Source organism: Dermacentor silvarum, chromosome 7 (assembly GCF_013339745.2).
Source record: "Dermacentor silvarum isolate Dsil-2018 chromosome 7, BIME_Dsil_1.4, whole genome shotgun sequence".
NCBI lineage: Eukaryota > Metazoa > Arthropoda > Arachnida > Ixodida > Ixodidae > Dermacentor > Dermacentor silvarum.
In genome coordinates this window covers 43,760,462-43,783,027 of record NC_051160.1, presented here as the reverse complement: position 1 = coordinate 43,783,027, position 22,566 = coordinate 43,760,462, and the positions used below count along the sequence as shown (strand labels likewise).

At 45.7% G+C, this 22,566-nt stretch overlaps 1 protein-coding gene across 1 annotated transcript; it reads right to left on the bottom strand.

The window, feature by feature from the left end:
* Nucleotides 1-3,282: 3,282 nt before the first annotated feature.
* Nucleotides 3,283-22,548, bottom strand: LOC119457958 (uncharacterized). The gene is made up of 7 exons (XM_049670586.1): nt 22,327-22,548; nt 18,887-19,121; nt 18,207-18,320; nt 14,562-14,669; nt 11,066-11,215; nt 8,118-8,326; nt 3,283-4,111 (listed from the first exon to the last, which is right to left on the bottom strand). The coding sequence occupies exons 1-7, from the start codon at nt 22,476-22,478 to the stop codon at nt 3,802-3,804; spliced, it is 1,278 nt and encodes a 425-aa protein (XP_049526543.1). The 5' UTR covers nt 22,479-22,548; the 3' UTR covers nt 3,283-3,801.
* Nucleotides 22,549-22,566: the final 18 nt, after the last annotated feature.

Here is a 22,566-nt window from a genome sequence, read left to right as displayed (position 1 = left end):
TGAGTATAGCTATATATGCATGCAGTACTAAGGCTATAGCAAACCGTCTGATAGCTGGAATCCTATTTAGGTTTGCTTTCTCGGGTATATATATGTGTATTGGTATAGCCCATTGGTGCAATTGGTCCTTCCAACCAATTGGCACCCATTGGGTACAATTGGTTACTGCACCAAAAACCAATTGGTCACGTTCCAGTTGGTTCAATTGGTCCAGTTATGTTCTAATTTACGATTGGAAATTTCCCAATTGGAGTCAATTGCTTTTCTTTGACAGGGATGTCAGAGCCGATTAAATTACAACCCCGCAATTTGCTCTTCCGATCATGCAGGATTGCAAAGAAGGTCCCATATTCATAAGCAAATAAAATGTCTGCAGTTGAGTACATGTATTACAAAATATTTTTCAAGTCGCCCGCCAACTATACTAAGCAATGTAACCCGACATCCTCCTTGACCCGACAAGGAGGAATGTGACCCGACATCCTCCTTGAGCAAGCTCCGTGCCGCGATCATACGAGGAATACCAAGCTGCACAAGGGGGATATATATACAGTCGAACCCGGATATATCGAATCTGAAGGGGATCACAAAAAAGTTTGATATATAGGTAATTCGATATACAAAATACAAATTTTATACAAAAATCTTCAAGGGAATTTCACTGCTGTTCGTTATACACTGTAATTCGTTATATGTCGGTTCAATATACTCGGGTTCGACTGTATGCATCCTCCTCGAAATTGCAGCACAACTGGCGCCAAAGAAGACCGTACGGCGGTAGTACATTGTAACGTCCATCAAAAAGAAAGGCAACAAAAGTGCAGCAACAAATGAAGAACAGATGACATTGGCTGTATAAAGGCTATTTCAGCTCCATTGACTTTCGGAGATGATGATGATGACCGTGGCAGCAGTATAGGTAGCCATCAACGAAGGAGGCTTTCATTCTTAAAACTTAGTTTAGCACAGGCTTGGTGCAATTTTCACTAAAATGCCTTTAGAGTGGGATGGCACAAAGGACTGATCTTGGCACAGCTGTTTAAACCACTGTGTCATATCGGTACTCCTTTAATGTCCCTCATAGTATCCGCGGCCCTTAACATTACTGGCATATTTTCGATTTATCGTTTCTTTTTTGTGTGTTAGATGGAGGTTCTGGACCTGGAAACCTCACAACAAATTACGGCAAGCCTCAGAGCACCCTAAATAATTACTAACTTTTCACGAGACAATTTTAGTTCATTTCCCAGGAGGTATACACGCGTCATGCCACAGAAGGTGGCCAAACGTGGTAACAGAGCATGGCGACTTCCTCTGGCACTTGCACCAGCTTGCTCACTTGCGTGCTGCGCTGCTGTGAAGGGAGGATCGTGTACATGTTTATGTGTATACTTGCATTCACGATTACGAGACAGTGGAGGTGTAACACTGTCGTTTGATGTCACCTTGTGCACGTCTTCTAAATGCAACTGATTAACCCACATCACTGTTTTGTGTGCAATTATCAGCGCCTCCCTGCAGAACAAGTGTCATCACTGCCTAATTTGATGCTACTCACTGAAAGGAAGTATGCTGAACGAAGTTTACAATTTTTTATTTGTTCCTGTACATTAAATTCACAGGTTCATGCTGACTGGACAAGGGTATTCAATAACGCTAACAGTACCACCTGCAGACAACTATAAACTAGACATTTTCGAGAAATCACCTGGAGTGTCAATAGGAACACTGCTTGGACGTCAGCCCTAGAGGGACAGTTATTGTTGCACATATGTTTAACTCATTTCAATGCTATACAATCACCACCACAACTTAACGATGCTGGAATTTGCTACTTCTGCGAAGGCAAGTATCTGCAGTTGAATCCCAATTCATTTACGGATAAGGGATGCATTCTTAATTGGATGAGAAATGAGTGAATGATGTCAGCAGACTATATATAATGAACTGCCAAAAGTTATGATGTAACATGCACCTCAAAAAAAAAAAAAAGAGGGGGAAAAAAAAAGGTGTACATTTGTCAGAAGGGGCACGCATTACACTTATCAATACACATCTTTCAGCATGCATTATCAAATTACAAAACCACTCAACAACCATGATGCACCACAAGCATAACAGCAAGAATTAACTCCTTTGTTAGCGTGCCTATAGAAATTGATAGTTTTTCAATGGGTTGTTAAACATTTCTAATAGAATTCCTTTACTTGCAACATCATGCACCGTCTGAAATTATGACTAAACTGTAGCTATTTGCCAGATTTTACAATTTTGGCAGATTGGGAAGTCTGGAAAAAAATAAAGCTTTTACTGGAGGTATCGTCAAAACTAGCCTACAGTGTTCCTAGCAAAAACTTGGCAACAATTTTTAAATGACAGCAGCAGTGAAGACACAGAAGCTTCTTTCGGGTTGTCAATTTTCTCATCCAACATATAAGCTGCTTTAACACTGTCTCAACAACGGTGGACGGTCATGATACTGGCGGATCCAGAGCAGGGGGGGGCACTGGGGGCCCAGGTGCCCCCTGAGAATGCCAGCACTTCAGCGCTCACGATACTAACCACACAGCTTAAAGCATGCAGTAAAAACAAATGCTCCCTGTACAATAGGAGCTTACCCATTTTCAAATTTGCGAAGCTACTGCTTTCCCGCACAGCATCAGCATCTCCACAGCTAGTATTGATGCCAACAAATCTTCATACGAATTTTAATGAGTGATTCGACTTACAAAAGTTGGGAACTAGGAAGCTGGTGCATATTTTGCATATTTCAGATTTTTTTTTACTCAGTATTTATACTAAAATAGCAAATTATTACTTTCATTCGTGTTCCTTGAGGTGCTTATTTGAAGCTTCACATAAGGATTCTAAAAAATTGTCTCAGCAATTATTACTGCTACGTGCCAATTCAAAACACCAATAAGCTATAAATTTATGCATTGCAGTATAAGTTGCAACAACGAGGTCATGAAATAAAAATTTTAAACATAATGACATCGAAAATGAGCACATTTCTAGTGGTAACGAAAGAGGTGAGACATTTAAATTGTACATAAACACTAAAGGCATATTAGGCAAGAGTGACAAAACAAAAATGATTGTGTTTTAAACCAGGACATACTCATCCGATTTTTTTTAGTTCTGCGACTCTTGCCCGAAAATATATTTCAACTAAACACAACAAACACTGGCACAACACAGTACTACACAATTACAGTAAGTGGAACGGTATCGGCTATCGCTTTCTGACTGTGTTAACTGGCACTTCTCTTTATAGTGCAACAGTTTGCTAAGCGTGATTTCACAAGGTAAAAGTCATACTGCGAGTCTTTGCATCTGCTGTGGTGAACGATGCACTCAGCGAATGATGGCTGTTGCCTCCGAGGTTTTGGTGCATATCTCTGCAAATTCCCCTCTCCCCTTTTCATTTTTTGTGATTAGACACATGACAAAATATAGGCTCGAGACAAGCTGACACGAGCGAATGCAAACGCCGATTATCGCAACATACATTATGCTTAGACATCTGGGAGGCACTTGACAGAAAAGAGACTTTACGCAAAAAGATCTACAAACCAATGAAACCATAAAGTATAAAATTCGCCATTGCAAGTAAAAGGGAGAAGCCATGTTAATGCAATATACACTGAAACTCACTCAACCACCTTTCAGGCATCCATAGAAAATAATTTACACTGCATTGCGACTCTTCACAGTACTGCATTTTCCTCTCCTAAGCACAATTCTGAAGGTGGAGTTGCAGTGCTTAGACAGTTTCTAAGCGGATCTCAAACATGGCTGTCATGCCGCAGACGGCTCACTGGTGGACTCTGCGTATACGGCAAGCGTGTCGTTCAGACAAAGGTCGTCGTTGCGGATGTAGAGTCGGACCGACTGCTGTTCGCTATTGGTCACCACCTCGGCGTCGAGAAAACTCCCCTCGAACGCGACGTCCTTGGGTAGCCGGACCTTGTGCAGACCGTGCAGGGTGACCGGAATTGCAAAACCGGGAAGCCGCTCGAAAGTGTCTGGCAGAGGGCGCAGGCAGTTCACAGGTGCGTCGTCCCAGCGCCCGTAGTCAATGAACCACACCCGCACCTTCTTTATTGACCTGTGCAGAAACCGAGCGATGACATTTGTGATATGACAGGGTGTCAATGACAACGTACAATGCTTGTCCTTGTCTCTTTACTTGGAACAAACGCTTAAATATGCTACCTGCGGCAGGTATCGCGAACTCCACCCCTCTGAGCACATTACACTGTGAATAGGTGGTGGAGATTACTTGAACGACAAGTGACAATGTTCTGTAAGGTAATTAACAAAGTTCCCCTACTAATTGACTTTTTGATCGTGTACTTTAAGGCACATGTTAACATTGCATAATATAAGTCCAGGTGGTAATGAAGTCATTGGCATTTAGGCAGAAACCGGTGAATTTAGCACCAGCTGACAGCAACTGGCGCTAAAATGTGGTACGATATCCATCGATGTTCCCATTAGGTTCATCCTGCAAAATAGAATGAACACCGTTCGTTAAACCATCCTATTTTTGCCCATATGACCTAGGGGAAAAAAAAAACTGAGTGCGAGGCCGTGGGGCGAACCGAACATGCAAATTTTTGCCATCCCGATCCAATTTCCCGGCAACTACACGAAGCTCGTTGCCTTGAAGCCACGTTTGAATGCACAATTTGGATTGCTGTGAAGCTGTACCTGAAGGCAAAACTCGCGATGCCAGCGACATGAGGTGGAAGCACACTTATTTAAGCATAAAGCAGCGAGTACAGCTACGGCTAAACACGGATGAAGGAAAGAAAAAGAACCTTCAGAGATGTACGCCAATGTGACAATTGATAAATCAAGCACCGCAAAGCTGCGTAAACCAATTCCTTACACCCTTTGGAAGTACTAGGGCCTGCTTGCCTTCTCACAACCTCACTCGACTGGGCAACTCTGCTGCATTCAAGCAGGGCAGTGGTCGGCTTTCTTAGTGCTGGCTCCCAGTAGGCTGGACTGCAGCACCATGGCGTTCACTTTCAAACCGCCGGAGCCGTACAAACTCCTAACTGACCTCACAATATGAGCCGTTATAATGCGATGCGAGAGAGGAGAATAAACTTTATTTGCACACATAGAAATTGTGTTTGCCCCTGAAGACAGGGCGGCGCCAAATGGTCGGGGCCCCTAGTCCAGCGCTCTGCTGGCCCTTGCCATCATTGCAAACGCATTATCCGGGAACGTAAGAGCGGGGTTCTACTGTAACACTATACGACGCCATCGTGACGCTCGCTGTTCGTTTCCGATACCTCGCGCTTGTGTGAAACGACACGCGTCCACGCATCCAGTACCTGGTGTGATGTTCCAAAGATGAGTGCTTCGACGAAAACGGAAAACAGGTGCGCGTTACAATCGAGGGCGCGTTAGAATCGAGTAAATACGGTAAGCGTTTCTTTTTCGAATTTTCGTGCCGAACCTGCATATAACGAAATCCTCTTTTAACAAAGCTTTTCAGGAATTTGTCAATTTCGTCATACCCAGGTTTAACTGTATAAGCAGTCTGAGTGAGTGAAATAAAGAGACTACAAGCAAAAAAAAAGAAAAGAAAATTACAGGCTGTCATGCATGTTCCCGCCGCAAAACTGGAAATAAAGCTTGCATTACCCATTTTGTTACTGCATTTCTTCGAAAATTTTGTTATTGTTTCACTTACGATAATTTGCGACACTGTTTAGCGGACGGTGAGCAGCGACTAGACTTTAACAGTCAGTTCTTCCGGAATATTCGCTTAATTTCAAATACTATTTGAAAATACCGAATACCGTATTTATTCGAATATAAGGCGGTCACGATTATAAGGCGAGGGGGAGTTGAAGGACCGCAAAAAAGGAAAAAAGTTTGCACACTAATATAAGGCGAGAGATCCCGCCAGAGGGCCTCCTTCTCTTTTCTCCAACGACGCACGTTGTTTTCTGGGACGCCGTGGCTTTCGACCTGCAGCGCAGTTGCCCAAAGCTTCGGCATCGGTTATCACGTTTCTCTTGAATGCCGCAAACGTAATGACAACGACGACTTGCCATGATCACTAGTCGCAACGGAAAGGTTCCCGTAGGTAATCCAGTCAAATGCCACGCCGAATGAAGGTAGCGTACACTCTTAACAAAGGTCACGGGAGGCTGCCGCTACACCAGCGAGGGAACACAAAAGACAAGCGCGTGCAAACGCACATGGAAAAGTGGCCGAATAGCTGGCTGCGGTTTGAACTCGGCTTGTGGATTAAAACATACTGGATTTTCGCTGGCTGTTTTTGACCTTTTTATGACTTTCCCGCGATGCGCCGTTGCTGATCTCGGAGCCCGCGACATTCTCGGGCCGCTGCCTTTGCGAAGCAACTGCCGTCAGATCGTTTTCTTTTTTTCCCCCGTTCTCACTGACGATGACCCATTTGATTGCAGCACAAACATGTAATAGCGTTATAATGTTAAATATTCAGAATTATTTACATTTTCATGCAAAGAAAATATTAGTGTGCCTTTACCGACTGTGAAGCAATGATTGATGTTTACCTCGAATATAAGGCGGGGGTAGACTTTGGAGGCCGCGGTTTCGGAACAAAAACCTCGCCTTATATTCGAATAAATACGGTAATTCACTTTCGAATATGAATACAAATAGTAAGTGTGCAATATTCAGTTCGTATTCAAAACTTCAAATATTAGCCCACCCTAATTATTTGTGTAAGAGTCTATCATCATTTTCTGTGTGTCAATATACGACTGATGCATAAATATTGCCACTGAATGTACTGCTGCTGGTCCACAATTTCAATCGCCCACGTCAATACCGGCAATCCTCATGCGACCGCTCTCTCTGCTACTCTCCGTGAACCAGCCAGTGCTGATGTCACACGTGAGATAGCATTGTCCAAAACAGGTGGCACCACTAGAATTTTCCATTTGCATAATTTTCTCACTTACAAAAGCTCTGTTCTCACTACAAATGACGATCTGTTATTACAGAAGCCAATCTTTCGATCTAACCCACTTAACCTTTAGAATAATGTCGAATGTTGTTGAATGATGTTGAACACCTCGCCCCCCTTGTCTTGCTTTGGCATCAGACGAATCTGGTTACACTAGATGCAAGTCACTAGAGGTTGCTTAGATCTACAATTTTTCCTCTTTTCCGAGGTTTGCAATCATTGGTGAGGTCATGCGCAATATACAGGGGGTATCACTTAACTTGGGCCAAGGTTTTAAAAATATGCAAATGCTACGTAGCTGGACAGAAGCCAGGTAACGTTTGCCATCGCTTGGAGATACTCAGATTTTTTGCATTCCGCCTAATTAGATAATTAGATGAAGGGTGTCAGTGAGGGAATTGTTGCTCAATACTTGCTACATAAAAGCGTTTTTCTGAGCGTGAAGACGCCCGCGAATACATGCAAAGTGCCTCGAGCAGCCAGTCGCACCGCAATTTGCGTGTATTCGTTGGCTTCTTTCACGCTCGAAAAAACACTTATGTACCACGTATTGAGCAACAGAAAGCTGTATCGAGAGCTTCTCGTGTTGCTCTACAATTTTCTCATTGACACTTTTCATTGAGAAGTTGATTAATGAATTAAGACTAATTATGTAATTAGGCAAAATGCAAAAGATAACCCGAGTATATCCGAGCGACGGCAAACAACATACCTTGGTTCTGTCAAGCTACGTGGTATTTTCATATTTTTAATGTTCGGCCCAAGTTAAGTGAAACACCCTGTATGTCATACGTGAGAAAATACAGTATTAACTGCAAGTGTTGTTCAAGCTATTAACAATGCCGTCTTTTACCACGAATGCAGGCTGGCCCGCTCAATGTCCTGTTGATCAGCTGCACTTGAGACACACTCTTCTGGGACGGTATCCTCGGTTGACGACTTCAGGGAAAAAATTATTTTCACGAGATTTCACGTGATTAACACTGGACGCGCTGGCATTCTATGGGCGAAAGCGTTCCTGGTGCTGTGTCAAGGATACCGTCAAGTCCGGTGCTTAATAATGCAAGATCACTCGAAAATTATTGACCGAGAATACCGCCCTTCTATTCTACCTAGACTGGAGTGCCAAACGTACCCATTGCCACTTGCTGCATCCTTTTCGTCGCAGTGAACGGAGCCAATTTGTCCACGGTACCACGTCGAGTCCTTGCCATGCAGAACAGCAACAAGGGCACCTGGAACGGGCTCCTCGATATGTTGGCTCTCCTTGGAGGCCACAGCGCTGAGACACTTCACCATTTTGATAAGGTCCCGTAGAGCCGACACCTCTTGCAGGTAGATTACCTAGCATGTAAAGGTAACCAAAGAAACAACATTTAGTATTTCTAAACACCCAACTCATTGGTTGGAGCACTGAGGCGCTGAGTGGCTATTTGGGGCAAATAAAAGTAGAGTATAATAAATAAATGAAAATTCTGCAAAGAAAGCGACACCAATCTTGAAAATATCCTGCATAAATCCCAACGTTCCTTGAAGGGCAGTTCCCAATGTGAGAGAGAGTACCCAACCAAGTTTTCTTTCAGGAGACTGTAGTGACCAAAAATTTGAAGGACACTTTGTAAATTCCAAAGTGTATTCGGCGAAAGCCTCTGGCCATTCGACTAACTATGCCATGTCTTTTGTTTTTTTGTGCATGGACACTCCCAGTGGAATCCCTTGGTGCCCGGTGACGCGGCCACTCGCTGCTGCCGCTTTCTTTCCGCTTCCCTGGCCTTGGTGCCCGGTGACATGTTAGCCCGCCGCATGCGCATTCGCTCATTCTTCTTCTGGCGTTTGGTATCGGGGGAATCCACATTCTTGTGGCGCTTCTCCGAACCGCTTGCCGTGGAATCATCACTGGGCCGCTTCGATGCCATCCGACTAACTCGACTGCTGCAATGAGACGTCTGACGAAGGAGCATTGCCGCGCGCGCCGCTGTGCTATTCCGTGATTGCTGAGAGAGTGTAAGGGGGAGAGGCCACAGCTGGCACCGTTCCAGGGCACGGACGGACGGACGGTCGGACGCCGCGAGTATGAGCCATTAAAGGCTTTCGCCTTAGAACACATGCCCTCCATAAAACTGTTTCATAACACTAGACATGCAATGAGAAAACTACTTATTACATATCAAAATGCCAGGTTCGCACCCGATCACAAGTATGGTGTTCTCTCTCATATTGTTCTTGACTGTATTACTCACTGTTACCATGGTGCACACAGTGCTGTACTGGCAATGCGCGTGAACACTAGTGCCGAAGCACTAATTCGATTCGGCAGTTGATCTGCCGGCCTGGGAAAATGACGAGCGCTAAAATCATAAGTACAGTAGAACCCTGCTGTTACGTTGCCGGGTGCTGCGTTTTCCCGGCTGTTACGTCGTTTTCGGCCGGTCCCAGCATAGCTCCCATAGAACCAAATGCATTGGTAACCCCGCTGTTGCGTCGCAACTGTGGGACCGTTCCCACTTCATACGTTGCTAACTGCCACCCCACGCCAGCCCGAGCGGCCATTTTGGCTTTTCATGTCGCTTGGCTTGGCATCTTGAGATGGGATTGGCCGCCCAGAGTACTGGGGTGACACCTATGATGTGTTCTCGGTTTCCGTCAGCAAAAGCATGGCCTTTGAGATCCGTATTTGCTATCTAAAGATGGCATTTATGACGCGTTGTGGCTCTAAAATTGGTTTTGGCGCATAAATGTTCCATATAAAGTTCAAGGGCGATAGCGTCGTCGCCGCGCGCATTATGTGCGAGTGAAAGCGTGCAAGGGGAGCCGACGACCGCAGCTAAATCTCGCGCGAGCAAGAGAGAAAAGCGGGGAGGAAGTGCGCCTTCTTCTGTTGCGCTCGAGGCACCGGCGAGCAAGGGAGTGAGGGATAGCGGGCGGCGTTGTACTGTACTCTGGCACCAAATGCGTACTGCGCGGTGATGCGCGGTCGGGCGGGCCGTACCTTGAAAGCGATCTACGTTGGGAGCAGAGTCTAGGCAGTGTAGGTGTGTCGGCGGCTCGTAGCTTTGTGCGTGCTGTGTGTACTTGGTGCTCAGTTTGGGTTGAAGCGATAGACAACAGCACGAAGGTCACTTCGCTCACTGCTGCAGCGGTGCTTCTTCGCGCCAGCGTTTGACAGCGCGTGTCCGCGCTCATCGAGTGTGAAGTGTTCATGTTTGCCTGCGGACGCTGACACCATGCTTGTTAATATAGCGACTATTATATAGCGACGAATATATAAGCGACTGTTTACAAGTTTATACGGACGATAAAACTACTATCCTTACTTTGTATAGCTCTCTACTAATTTGCTATTACAATCGGTGCTTTGGCTTTCGGGCGAAACTATGACTTTTTTTCACACGTAAGAATTAAAATAATGTTGTGTGCAATTCAACACTACTCTCACTTCTCAATTTTTCCTGTTTCTCGGCTCTTGCGTTTCCCGGCTCTTACGTTTTTTTTTTTTATGGTCCTGTGAAAAATGTATCAGCGGGGTTCTACTGTATAGACATGAGAATGACATATGGGCAAAAGGAATAGTTGCAAGTCAATGCTGTGCATTGTTGTTCTTATGCTCCTCCTTGCCGTTTTAGCCCTGTACTAACTGTGTCCAAGTACGACTACACCAGGTTTCCATTTAAGGTATCTCTAGTACAAAACTCTACAGCCCTCCCATTGAGATTTAACATTATATTAAATAAGAGAGACATTGATTGTAAGGAGGAAAAGCCGCTATTTTCTGCAGCCCTTTAAGCAGCACGGCTCAGCACCTTGGGGAAGGGGGACACATCGAGGAAACAAGAGAGAAGGTCATCGCGGTCAAAGCGTCCATGGCTGACAACGGCCGGCGGGCAGCGCATTTACAGGTTAGACACCAGCCCCGCGTCCTCCACCATCCTAAGGAGGTGCTTGAAGGCGGAGCTGTGGTGCCGGCCGGGGAGCAGAAGTTGCGAGGCTTAGATCCCTTAACGAGTCCAAATGATGCGATTAGAGAAGCACTCTCCTTGGATTAGGAAAGCAATAGGTAAAAGGAATTCTAGCAACAGGGCTCACCTTCTGTTCCTCTCCCAGCCTGAGGAAGACAACCGCAACTCGCATGCCGATTGGAAGCCTTGAGCATGGAAACTGACCAGTGCTGGTCTCGCTGTCCTTCTGTGAGTGGAGCACGGAGGATGGGATGGCCCCCGACGAGTTTTCAGCGCCCTTTGAAAATACACCATGCACTTTAGAAATCGTGCTCCTGCATTTCTAATTAGACCAATCTTTTACCGCGTTCAAAGTGCATACGCAGCGCCCCAGCTATGATGACTGTGCAGTGGAACCTCATTATAATCAAGTTACATTTGACATGAAAATAGCTTCTTTATATTCAATGTTTGTTGTAAAGCGTATATTTGTTACAGGCCGACATCAGCGACAAATATTTTAGACTCACTTGTCCCATCCAATTCATTATATCAGTGTTCATAATATTGACGTTCAACAGTAGTCCTCCCTGCTAACCCATTATACTTTGGTTCAGCGCAACATTGAGGGGAATGCTGAGGTTAAGGGGTGTGCCTCCTCAACAGTGCTCCTATTGCAGAATCTTTTTGTTCTCTCCACACCTTTTCATCTTGAGGGCTAAGCGGGTTTGGTAAGAAGCACATGGTGTTTGTGCTATGACATAGTTGCCATGTATTTGCCTTTAGGACTACTTACCAGCAAGCTTTGCGGCAGTGGTGGCATAGTAAAGTTCGTCATGAAATCAGACTATTGCAATGGAAAAGTAAATCGCAACTTAAATTCAAGATGTGGATTACTTTGCTATCGTGCTGTCATCTGTTAGACTCCTAGTTAAAGCAAGCCTTAGTTTGGGGCAAACTCAGATACCGCTATTAAAATAATCTCGAAATGCAGAATTGTAACCAGACAACTGCAAAACTGATATGAATGAAGTTTGTTGGATTTTAGTAAGCTAAATTCTGACTGCAGAGAGCAGAATCATTTAAGGCTTCTAATCCTTTCAAAAAATTGCAAGACATTGGTAATCACAAAAAATTAAGTACGAAGATGAAAACTTCAACTCTGCACCAAAAACAAATGTCGCAGTTCTGTAAACTGTTGGATCGACTAAAGCGAACAAATGTGTGGCCAGCTTACGTAAAATTGTTACGATCCTTATGAGGACATAGCAAAAATCCTACGCACACATTATTGACATGATTTGGAGTGATGCACAAGATATATTTTTTGCGCTAGCGTATTCCAACTTGCGCCTGCAAATTTCCTAACTTCATCATCCCATCTGGTTTTCTGCCGACCTCGACTGCGCTTCCCTTCTCTTGGTATCCATTCTGTAACCCTAATGGTCCACCGGTTATCCATCCTACGCATTACATGCCCAGCTCCATTTCTTTTCAATGTCAACTAGCGTATCGGCGATCCCCGTTTGCTCTCTGATCCACAACGCTCTCTTCCCGTCTCTCAACGTTACGCCTACAAATTTTCTTTCCATTGCCCTTTGCGTAGTCCTTAACTTGTTCTCAAGCTTCTTTGTTAACCTCCAAGTTTCTGCCCCATATGTTAGCGCTGGTAGAATGCACCGATTGTACACTTTTCTTTCAACGACAGTGGTATTCCACTGTCCAGTAAGGGTTTCCAGTCAGGATTTGGTGATGCACTACAACCCTTTTTTATTCTTCTGCAAATGTCCTCCTCATGATCAGGGTCCCCTGTGAATAATTGACCTAGATAATCATACTCCTGCACTGACTCAAGAGGCTGAATGGCAATCATCAATGATGGTTTCCTTGCCAGGCTACTGAACATTACCTTTGTCTTCTGCATATTAATCTTCAACCAATTAAGGTGCTCAAGTCACTTTTTGTAATTCATCCCCAGTGTTGGTGAACAGGAGGTCTGCAAACTGAAGGTTGTTGAAATAGTCACTGTTGATCCACACTCCTAACCTTCCTAGACTAATAGCTTGAATACTTCGATGCATGCAGTGAATATCATTGGAGAGATTGCGTCTCCTTGCCTGACCCCTTACTTGATAGGGATTTTTTACTTTTCTTGTGGAAAAGCAAGGAAGCTGTGGAATTTTGGCAGATATTTCCCAATATACAGCAGAACCTCGTTGATATGATCCCATTACAATTTCATGGCAGCAACGTTCATGATTGAGAACACAAAATATGACCCATTACAGTTAAATTTTTTTTTTTTACCGGTTCACATTTTCCCGGGAAACACAATCTTTCAGCACCATCGTTCAGCAAATTGCCAAACTGCAAATGTATGATATGTTTTCTGGTCGCTACATTCCATGTAAACAAGAAAGAAGGAGCCGAAGTGCGTATTCAAGAACAGTAGCCGCCCGCCGCAGCTCCCCCACAATACTTGTCGACTGGTGTCACATGAAAATACTGGCGCACACTCAGTTTTTCATTTCGGTACCAACAACTGCCCTCCCATGTCATCACACGCCAAATTCACAGCTATTGCTGCCAACCCTACTGCGATAAGCATCTTCACCTATCAGTTTCACACTGCTTGGTGCGTAGTGCTGTTGGAAGTTTAGTGCTCCACGCTTTCAGAAGGCGCACAGCCGTTCCCTGCTGCAGGCAGCGTGAAGCGAGTGTAATGTTTCGCTCTGTCAGCATCGTAGGCATCATATTCCGGCGTCAGACCCACCAACTCAATTTTATTTGTTTTCCATCGCCGTCTTAAAACACTATGCAATAGGAAAATGACAATGTGCGTCTTGGGTGGCTCGGGCATCACCAGCGTGACATGCGTCGGCGTCTTGTGCCGCAACGATTTAGCGCCGAGTGGACACCTCAAAACTTCCCGCAAAAATGCCCCGCTCGAAGCAGCTGCCAGCCTAGACAGAATTCGATGGGCACAAAGGCAAAGCTTGCCGAAGCCGCAATAATAAAAATGCGTGTCTCAGGTTGCACGGGCCCCCACCATCTCGGCACGTTGCGGCATCTCATGCTGCAGTGATTCGCCTAACACTTCGCATTACGTAGATGTCAACGGTAGTTGAATTTGTCAAATTTTTTAGCGACTTTGGATCATGTTTTCCCAGTTATTATGCTCTTTCCCGCGTTTTTTTTCCCGAAACATATGAACGGGGTTCTACTGTATTCACGTATGCCTCCTGTATTCCTTGATTACGCACAGCATCTGACTACTGGTATCTCTACTGAATCAAATGCCTTTTCATAGTCTATGAAAGCCATATAAGGAGGTTGATTGCACTTGGCAAATTTCTCAATGACCTGATTGATGACATGGATGCGAATTGCGCAAAAGAAAAATTATCTCAATCAAAAATCTGCTTCAACCTTTTAGCTTAAATGCAACAGACCTCATTGAGTTCAGTACAGTGGATGCAGAGATTATCGATTTCTACATTTCTATTTATTTAGGTAAGAGCTCCTGAAGTAAAGCTTCTTAAAGAGAAAGCTTTAACTACAGTCATGACCAAGAAAATGACCTTACCAGTCATTTCCCCAAGTCATGACTGCTGCTCAACCTAAAATAAACAAAAGAGTGTTACCTTTTCACCATGCTTGGAAACCTGGTTCAGAACTGGGGGTGTTGGCGAGCTCAGCAAATGCATGGTTGCTTTCTTTCGGGCTTGTCTTTCAAGCAATTCCTTTAGCCGCTGCATATGGCAGGTTGCACGAAACAAGCAAATAAATTATAAGAAACGAAAGAAACAACAACTTATGAGTGTGCAGCATTTTCTTATTGGACTGTGTACGAACAGAAGCACCAAGGAAAATAAACATCAAAACACGGTCAGAACAGAGGCATTTATTTTCAGTGACAATCTAAGAACGCAGTGACAAAAACAACACCGCTGTCTGGCTCGATGGTTTGTCTAGATGCGTCACAGTGGAGGCAAACTTCTTTCAACATCGGTGTCTCTCGGAAATTATGCTTTGGGTGGAAGCACAGAGTGCAGGCTCAGTGCTGCTTGATGGGCAGAGCTTGTACTGAATTCTCAGGTTGACGCTGGTTATACAGTCAAACCTCGTTAATTCGGATCTCAAGGGAGTAAAAAAAATGTCCGAATTATCCGAATGCCGAATTATCGAATGGACAACAAAATATGCATATGAACAAGGCTTTTATTCCATACCTTCACTTCGTAAAGAAGTCCGTGATGGTTGTTTGTTTTTTCGTCGAAAGCTGGGCGGCAAGGTCGACTTTTCGCACATGCGCCAACCCGTTTAGTGCAAGCGTGCCGCGACGTGCGCCGAGGCGCGCGCCGCGTCTCTTTCGGCTCACGTCGCGGCGTGCCAAGACGCGCGCGCCGTGAAAGCAGCCGCGAAACGGGTTTTTCTAGCCGCAGAAGGGATCGCTCCAGGACCGATTTCTTGCGGTTTGGCGCGTGCCGCGCATGAAGGAGACCAATGAGAGCAGTCCGCTTCCCTGACGTGCGCGCGGGAAACTGGTGTCATGCGGACCCGCCCGACCGCTCGTTTCTAGTCCGACGTTATCGGCGCGCGGGCCAGCATCGTTCGCGGCCAGCCACGCTGCGCCAGCCGAAACGCCATCTCTTCCGACGCGCGCGCGTCGGCTGTTATCTTCGGAGCATGCGCAATATGATCACAAGCCCGCGCGCCGCTTTGAACGGCTGTCTGCGACCATCGGCGAAGTGGAGTGGGCGCCTTTATTTCTTCGCGCTAAATGCATTGTGGGTTGGCGCATTCTGCGCGACCAACGCGCGAATGGGTCAGGAGCCGTGCCCATCGGGCCGCGTCGGAAGCCGCCGGTTACGTTGAGAGGTTCGTTTCCGCCAACGTGACGTAGCGTGCACGCTCGCGTTACGTCGGACTATAAACGGCCCTGAACAAACGCTACAGCGCGGCCGGCGTGCCCCAGACACCGCCAGACATTCAACGCGCCCTAAACGATTCGCTCTCTACGCACGTAGGAGCTACGCTCGGCAAGGTCACTGCGCCCGGTCCCGGAGATAAGAGAGCCACGCTCAGCGGAGACCAGTGCCTCAAAAGTCCCTAAGCGATTATGTCCCTAGGCACCTAAGAGCTCCACGATTGCCATGACAACGCGGTTAGTTCGAGAAGGGGGGAAACGTTGAGGGGGGGAAGAGTCTAGTCTGTCACGTGATTGCCGCAGCGGCGCGCCGCCGGTTGGTGTGGCCGCCCTGCCGCAGCTGCGTTTTGGCCGTCGGCGGCGCGCCGCGCGCGTTTTGCGGCTAGTGTGTACGTGCCAGTACTGATTTCTGCGCTCCAAAACTCCAAAAACTCACTTCAGCGCCGGTATTGGCCTGTCTCCAGTCCGAATTAAGCGGTGCACGCGTAATTTCGTGCCGATTTAACGAGAGTTCGCTGCCATAGACATATGTACATTTTTGAAGGGAGGGAATTAGCAGGCCGAATTATCCGAATTTCCGAATTAACGGGGGCCGAATTAACGAGCTTTCACTGTAGTAAGCTCAATCATATGTGACCGATTGTGACTATAACAATTTTTTTCATAGCTGGGGCAGTATCCTCTGACAATCACTTTCGGCGATTGTTTCACTTTTGCCTACGAGAGCCAATGATTTTCTTCGCTGCATTTACTCGGCCCTTGTGCACATGCGTTCAACGGCGATTCTTGCGAAATCTCGCGAACGTGATCATCCAAGAGTACGTCCTCTGGTGCACAAATGCCAGGGACCAACCTATGTATGGAGAGACAAGTCGACCGATATGCACCACTCAAGTGACTGAATGATAAAGACCACTACAAAAGTAGATCGGGGGCCCAGTTTCTGCAACAATTCTTTTCTTCCACCATCCTTTCTGCCCTCTACCATCGGCTTGCACACCACAGTTATCGTCAGGGTTGGCCACTCAGTGCAAGAGGTATGATAAAGAAATAAGAGAGGTGATTTGCAGGAGCTCTTGCAAAAGTAAATTTGTTTTTATTCTCCCCTTTCATATGTGGCAGGCCATGGTACAAAGGCAGAGACATTATTTTATTGCTCTCATTTGAGACCAAAAATTAGTGCGTCAGATATGAAAAAGATTATATAGATAAATATGCATAAAGATCGCATGATAAACTTTCTTTTCTATACTTTCGATTTTGTACTGGTTCAGAATTGCCGTCTGGTACGTGTTTTGACAGATGGCACAATCATGCTGTGTGTAGCAAAGGATCCTGCATTAGGTGACAAACCAAGCACACACACAAATGGACATTGCTATTCATTCAGAAGAAAACCATACAACTACCACAGCTCAGATGTGTCTAGTTCATAATAAATTGGACCTCGAGCATCCCCGAGAAGACGGGTTGACTACGTGGATCGACCACAATATGGAATATGCGAAATACTGGAAGTAAGCTTTCCCACACTGCATGGTTTCCCCATACAATGTTGGCGACCTCCCGCTCACGGCAACACTTAGCCAAAGGTAGGCTTGCAGACAACGAGGATGTAGTGAGAGAGAGTTTGGGGCAAGGATAGTGGCACCAGGGGCGGTATTCTGTAAGGGTCTACCTAGTGGACTGTCCATTTCGGCGACTGTTGATTCGCTGCAGCTTGACGTGCAGGAAGGAGACTGGCTGGCACCTTCCTGCACGTCAAGCTGCCGCGAATCAACGGTCACAGAAATGGCGAAATGGACAGTCCACTAGGTAGACTCTTACAGAATACCGCCCCAGATCCTGCCCTCCTGCTTTGCTTCCACTCCTAGGGCGACGTCACGTATAGGTGAAACGAGATGCGAGGGGAAGCGCTTTTCCAGAATATTGCGTATCCCCTATTGCCGGTGTGGCAATGAACTTGGCTCCTGTGAACGTCACGTGCAGCTTTCCCTCACAACTTTTGTTTCGTTTTGCACAACATAGGGGACCTGCGTGCAACTCTGCTCCCTGTGCTAGCGTACACATTAACTCTACTGAGTTAGTATAGGACATTGAAACACCATGAATCCGCAAGTGCTGAGCTCCAGAAACAAACCAACACTGTAAAACTTGCCGTACGACAGCAAAGTAACATTGCACGGTTATTACGCTGAAGACAAAAGGCTTTAAGTAACCCCCCAAAAAATGCTACGCACACAGTGTTAACAGGCGGCAAACGAAAAACGACTAAACTGCCAGTTGCAAGCAACGCTAAACTGTCGTAAGCAGTTTGACACAATAAATCCAAAGTTATCACAGGTAAGGCACCACTGACCCTCGCTTTCTCCGACGTCTGTTCTGGTGATGTAGTTTGGACTGCTACACTTTGAACCGAGTCCTTTTCATGACACTTGTTGCTGGCCACTGGTCTGATGCAGTTTGGCAGTGCCTGGATAGAATTAAGCATTTTATGAAATGTTTAATTTCATAATAAAATTATGAAATTAATTTCATTAGCAATGAAATTTCGCTTTGGCTAAGTCGGTTATATAAATGCGAATATATTATAATATCGTAGAAATCCTGGCAAAGCTGCCGGGCTAGTAATTGTCGGAATTTTCCTACCATAGCAGCCTTTTAATAGCGTCTCAGCGGACGATGCATGCGCCTGGTGGTTAGCAGACATGACATGCAAGTTTCAGCATGTTGCCTCTGAGATTTTTCAATCACCTCAGGTACCTGATCTCAGAGGTCATGCCAAAGAGCTGCGCATTTGGAGTCATGCATCACTTACAGCGAGCGGTGTTTCTTTTTCTTCTTTCTTTTCGTTTTGGTATAAGAAATGCCTATTTCCGCAAGCTTTATGTGGCTCAACTACTCGCATATTAAAGTACAAATTTATATGGAGGCTGCCTTATATCTACGCTATCTGAAACTAGGCTTTTAAGGCATTCAAAAATTTTGTTGGAGTTGGCCTTTAAAGGAACAAATGAAGGTAGGCCATATGCAGCTTACCTCTTTGCAGGAAGCCGGCATCAGAGGTGGCGGTACGTTTTGTGGGCTAGCCGCCTTCTTCCTCCTGCTTTCCTCGAGCACGGCTTTGAGCCGGTCGAGCTTGCTGAGCCCAACCTGCTCGGTGTTCGAGAGTTGGTGCATGGTCGCTTGCTGCGGCGACTGGTCGTGTTCACCTGCACCGTCTGTTGGTGGCAGCCTGGATTCTATCGGTTGACAGCTTTGTATGCTGCCGGTCCTGGGAGTGAAAAGTGCTGGCAATTTCAGGAAGGTGTAAACGCTGCCCCAGTTTGTGTGTGCTATTCACGTTTACTCTCAACGTACCGCAGCCAGCCTATCACTTTCATCCACACTTATCAACAGTTTCGTTATCTCTCCAGCTTGCCACTTCTCAAAAGAGGCAATCAGTCAACCAAAAGCCTACTGCCAAGGCAAATCTCCGCGCTTAGGTTCGATTACTCGAATGAATATGGGAAAGCATTCACTTCTCTCAACAGTTACAGAAGCTTCGCTAACAATATTAGTGAATTAAGTAGCACTTTATGCAACATATTTGAGGATGTGCTCTACTCTCCCCGACAGCATAGTTGAGTGTCGTCGGGGAGAGAGAAGTGAATCTTTACGAAGAAGGGAAAGGTTGGCGCTATCTTCTGCAGCCCTTGAGGGAGCACGGCTCAGCGCCAAAAAATTGTAGCAGTACAGCACAACACTGTTCACTCTCTGCTCGAACATTGGCACAAGTGCTGTTATGTAGATGTAGACAATGAAAGATTTGAATAACCTGTCCACCGACACTTTGGTCAATCTAAACCTATCCCATTTCAAGTCGACTGTCAAACAAAACCAATACGTCTGCTCCTTGTGCATACCAGATTGCTGGATACCAATGGGTTAACGTATTTCTTTACAGAATTGGCCATTTGCTTCTCTGGACTGAATGTCTCGTTCACACACCACATCTTATGAATGCTGCTAACACTTATACAGATTCACATGCCAGACGGTAGGAAATATGGGAGATTATGGTCCATGAACAAGTACTTGTGCAATCTTTTCTCGGAAACATTATGACGGCAGCAGACAGGGACGATCAAGCACTATTTAGAAAGGTAGCAGACGGGGCTAGTTTGGTATTCCAATAGGCATACATTCTTGTATAGCACACTTCGAGCTACACACCCTTGCAACATAATGGAACACAAGTTAGCTCAATCCGCCACCCTTTGCTTTCTTAAAGTGAGGCTGTCTTTGTCTATTGCTTCGACTTTCACTGCTGCTGCTGTACGACACACCCCGTTTGGGAGTAGTTCAGAGCATGTGTACACAGGGCACGGCTGAGAGGAAAGGCGACGAGAAAAAGTAGTTTGGTCCTTTCCATCACAATGTCACAACACCCTCGGAAGCTTCCTGGGCATTGCCACAGTACCCTCTTGACGGCTGTTATTACCCTTGAGACCCCGCAAAAGCATTGCAGAAACTGCAGCGCTTACCTTTTGTACTAACGTGCAACAGTCCGGAGGCGAGGTAGACAGAATCTATAAACTCTATGGATAGAATGGTATAGAGGAGGTAGGGAGAGGTGGCAGAGTATGGGCAGAACCAACGCAGTCATGAAATGAGTGAATAACCGCTTTGCCACTCTTTACTGGCAGATGGGGGGACGGCACGAGACGGAAAAGGCAACATAAAAAGGCAACGAGATGTTGCTACTTTTTTGTCATTTATAGATGTGGCTGCAGTTGCGGACAAACTGCGGACATTTAAACTCAAGGTACGGTACGATACGTTTCTGCTATTTCTGAAAAATAAACACTGTTCCTATTTGTCAAGCAGACAATTGACGCACGGCATGCAGACGCAAAGCTGCATTAAAGCACTGCCCATCAGATCAACACTTCCGCACCCACCGAGGTAGCTTTATGGCTATGGTGGTGCTTGAGGTCATGGGTATAATCCTGACCACAGCAGCTGCATTTTGACGGGGGCAAAATGCAAAAATGCTCGTGTACTTCGATTTAGGTGCACGTTAAGGGATTCCAGGTGGAATCCGGAATCCCCCCACTACGACGTGCCTCAATCGTATTGTGGGTTTGGCCCGTATAGCCCCATAATTTAATTAAAGTGCGACACTTCTGCCATGATGCAATACACTGCGTGGGGCAATGACAGGGCTAACCTTCTCGCAGGCTATGAACAATTGCGCAGACAAACGAGTGGTGCACGAGAGGTAATGTTTAACTCACTACTCTCGTTTTTCACTTGCAAGTTTGGTTATATGCTGGAAGTTGCTACGTACCCTCTAAGTAGTTTTATACAACAATGTTTCAAATTAGTTCATTAATAGCTCATTAATGAGTTCATTAAACAAAAACATGCAGACATTCGGTTGGTGTGTTTTATTATTTCCCTAAACTTTAATTCGTTACTGACGCAGCTGATTAGTAATAACTCATGTTGCCTTGAATATTTCTCAAAGTAACGTGTCACTGTGAGCGATGTCACAGCACTGCCATGTACGCATTGTATGCACTGCGCTTGTCGGCTCAAAATGGCCTGACCTGCTGAGGGGCAGTTTAAACATTCATTGTAAACACCACCGTCAATTACCGTCAATCGACGCAAACGGCCCGCTTACATCGACTCCCGCAGAACGTGGGATCCACATAACTTCCTTTTTTTTTTCCTCCCCTTTTCCCATCCTACCCTCAGCCAATCGTGGCATGTGTCATTACGGACAACGACGACGACATCGTGGACGCATCACAGCGTCAACAGCAAACACAACTACGGTGGTTAGAAACAACTAGAATGACTAAATAGGTTGGCAGTTTTAGCCACCCGAACACAACGTCGAACAAAAACGACAACTTATGTCAGCAAGCAGTATCGGTCCGTTAAACTTGAGACAGTGCGCAGCAGCTTCTTCTTTTTTTTTGCTCTTTTTTTTTTTTTTTTTTTTGCAGGAACCTGGTGCGGTTCGACACCGTTTATCTGACCACATATATTCGTTTGTTTTAAAGTGACCATCGACCGGCGTCATTTAATGAACGAGCGCTAGAAAGTTGACGATCGTGAAATAGTTACGTTCGCTGACAACGTTGATCTTACAGAGACGTGCAAGGGACAGTTGAACAAACGCATCACTAAATCAAATGAAAGAGATGAAAAAGAAATCGGGTAACTTACCGGTCACCCTGGAAAAGATAAAAAAAGAGCTATCAGCAACCCCGCTTCAGTAGCGGTCACGTTATCAACATCCCCTCGGCAAAGTTTGCAATCGATCAATGAGGATGAAGCTATTCACGGCAAACACACTGTCTTGCAAACAAACTGCAAGCGCGATCAAAAAAGTGACAATCGACTGACAACTTCAAGTTGCGTATTTACGTCTCGCATGCCAAAACACCACCACGTGCAAGTTTACAACATGTGACCGCATATACTTTCTCACCGGCGATACCGGCGACGACGAACCGATGATATCGTTGGCATTTGTGGTGTATTGATTAGGCGAGTTAACGCCACTTGCAGCGGATCTTTTTGCTTTTGCCAGTATGGCCTTCAGTTGCTCCAGCTTCGTCGATTCCGACGCCATTTAGGACACGAAGCGTAGCGTTTACATCGAACACAGCGCGAGACGCAGCTTTCGTCTGATATTATTCAGCCGCCATGATGCGCGGGCG

Excerpts from the sequence above, each read along its gene's own strand:
- LOC119457958 (XM_049670586.1), bottom strand. The coding sequence starts at position 22,478 with ATGGCGTCGGAATCGACGAAGCTGGAGCAACTGAAGGCCATACTGGCA. Across the intron at positions 19,122-22,326 it reads CCGGTATCGCCGGTGAGAAA|GACCGGCAGCATACAAAGCT; the intron begins GTATATGCGGTC and ends TTTCACTCCCAG. Across the intron at positions 14,670-18,206 it reads AGACGTCGGAGAAAGCGAGG|CGGCTAAAGGAATTGCTTGA; the intron begins GTCAGTGGTGCC and ends TGCCATATGCAG.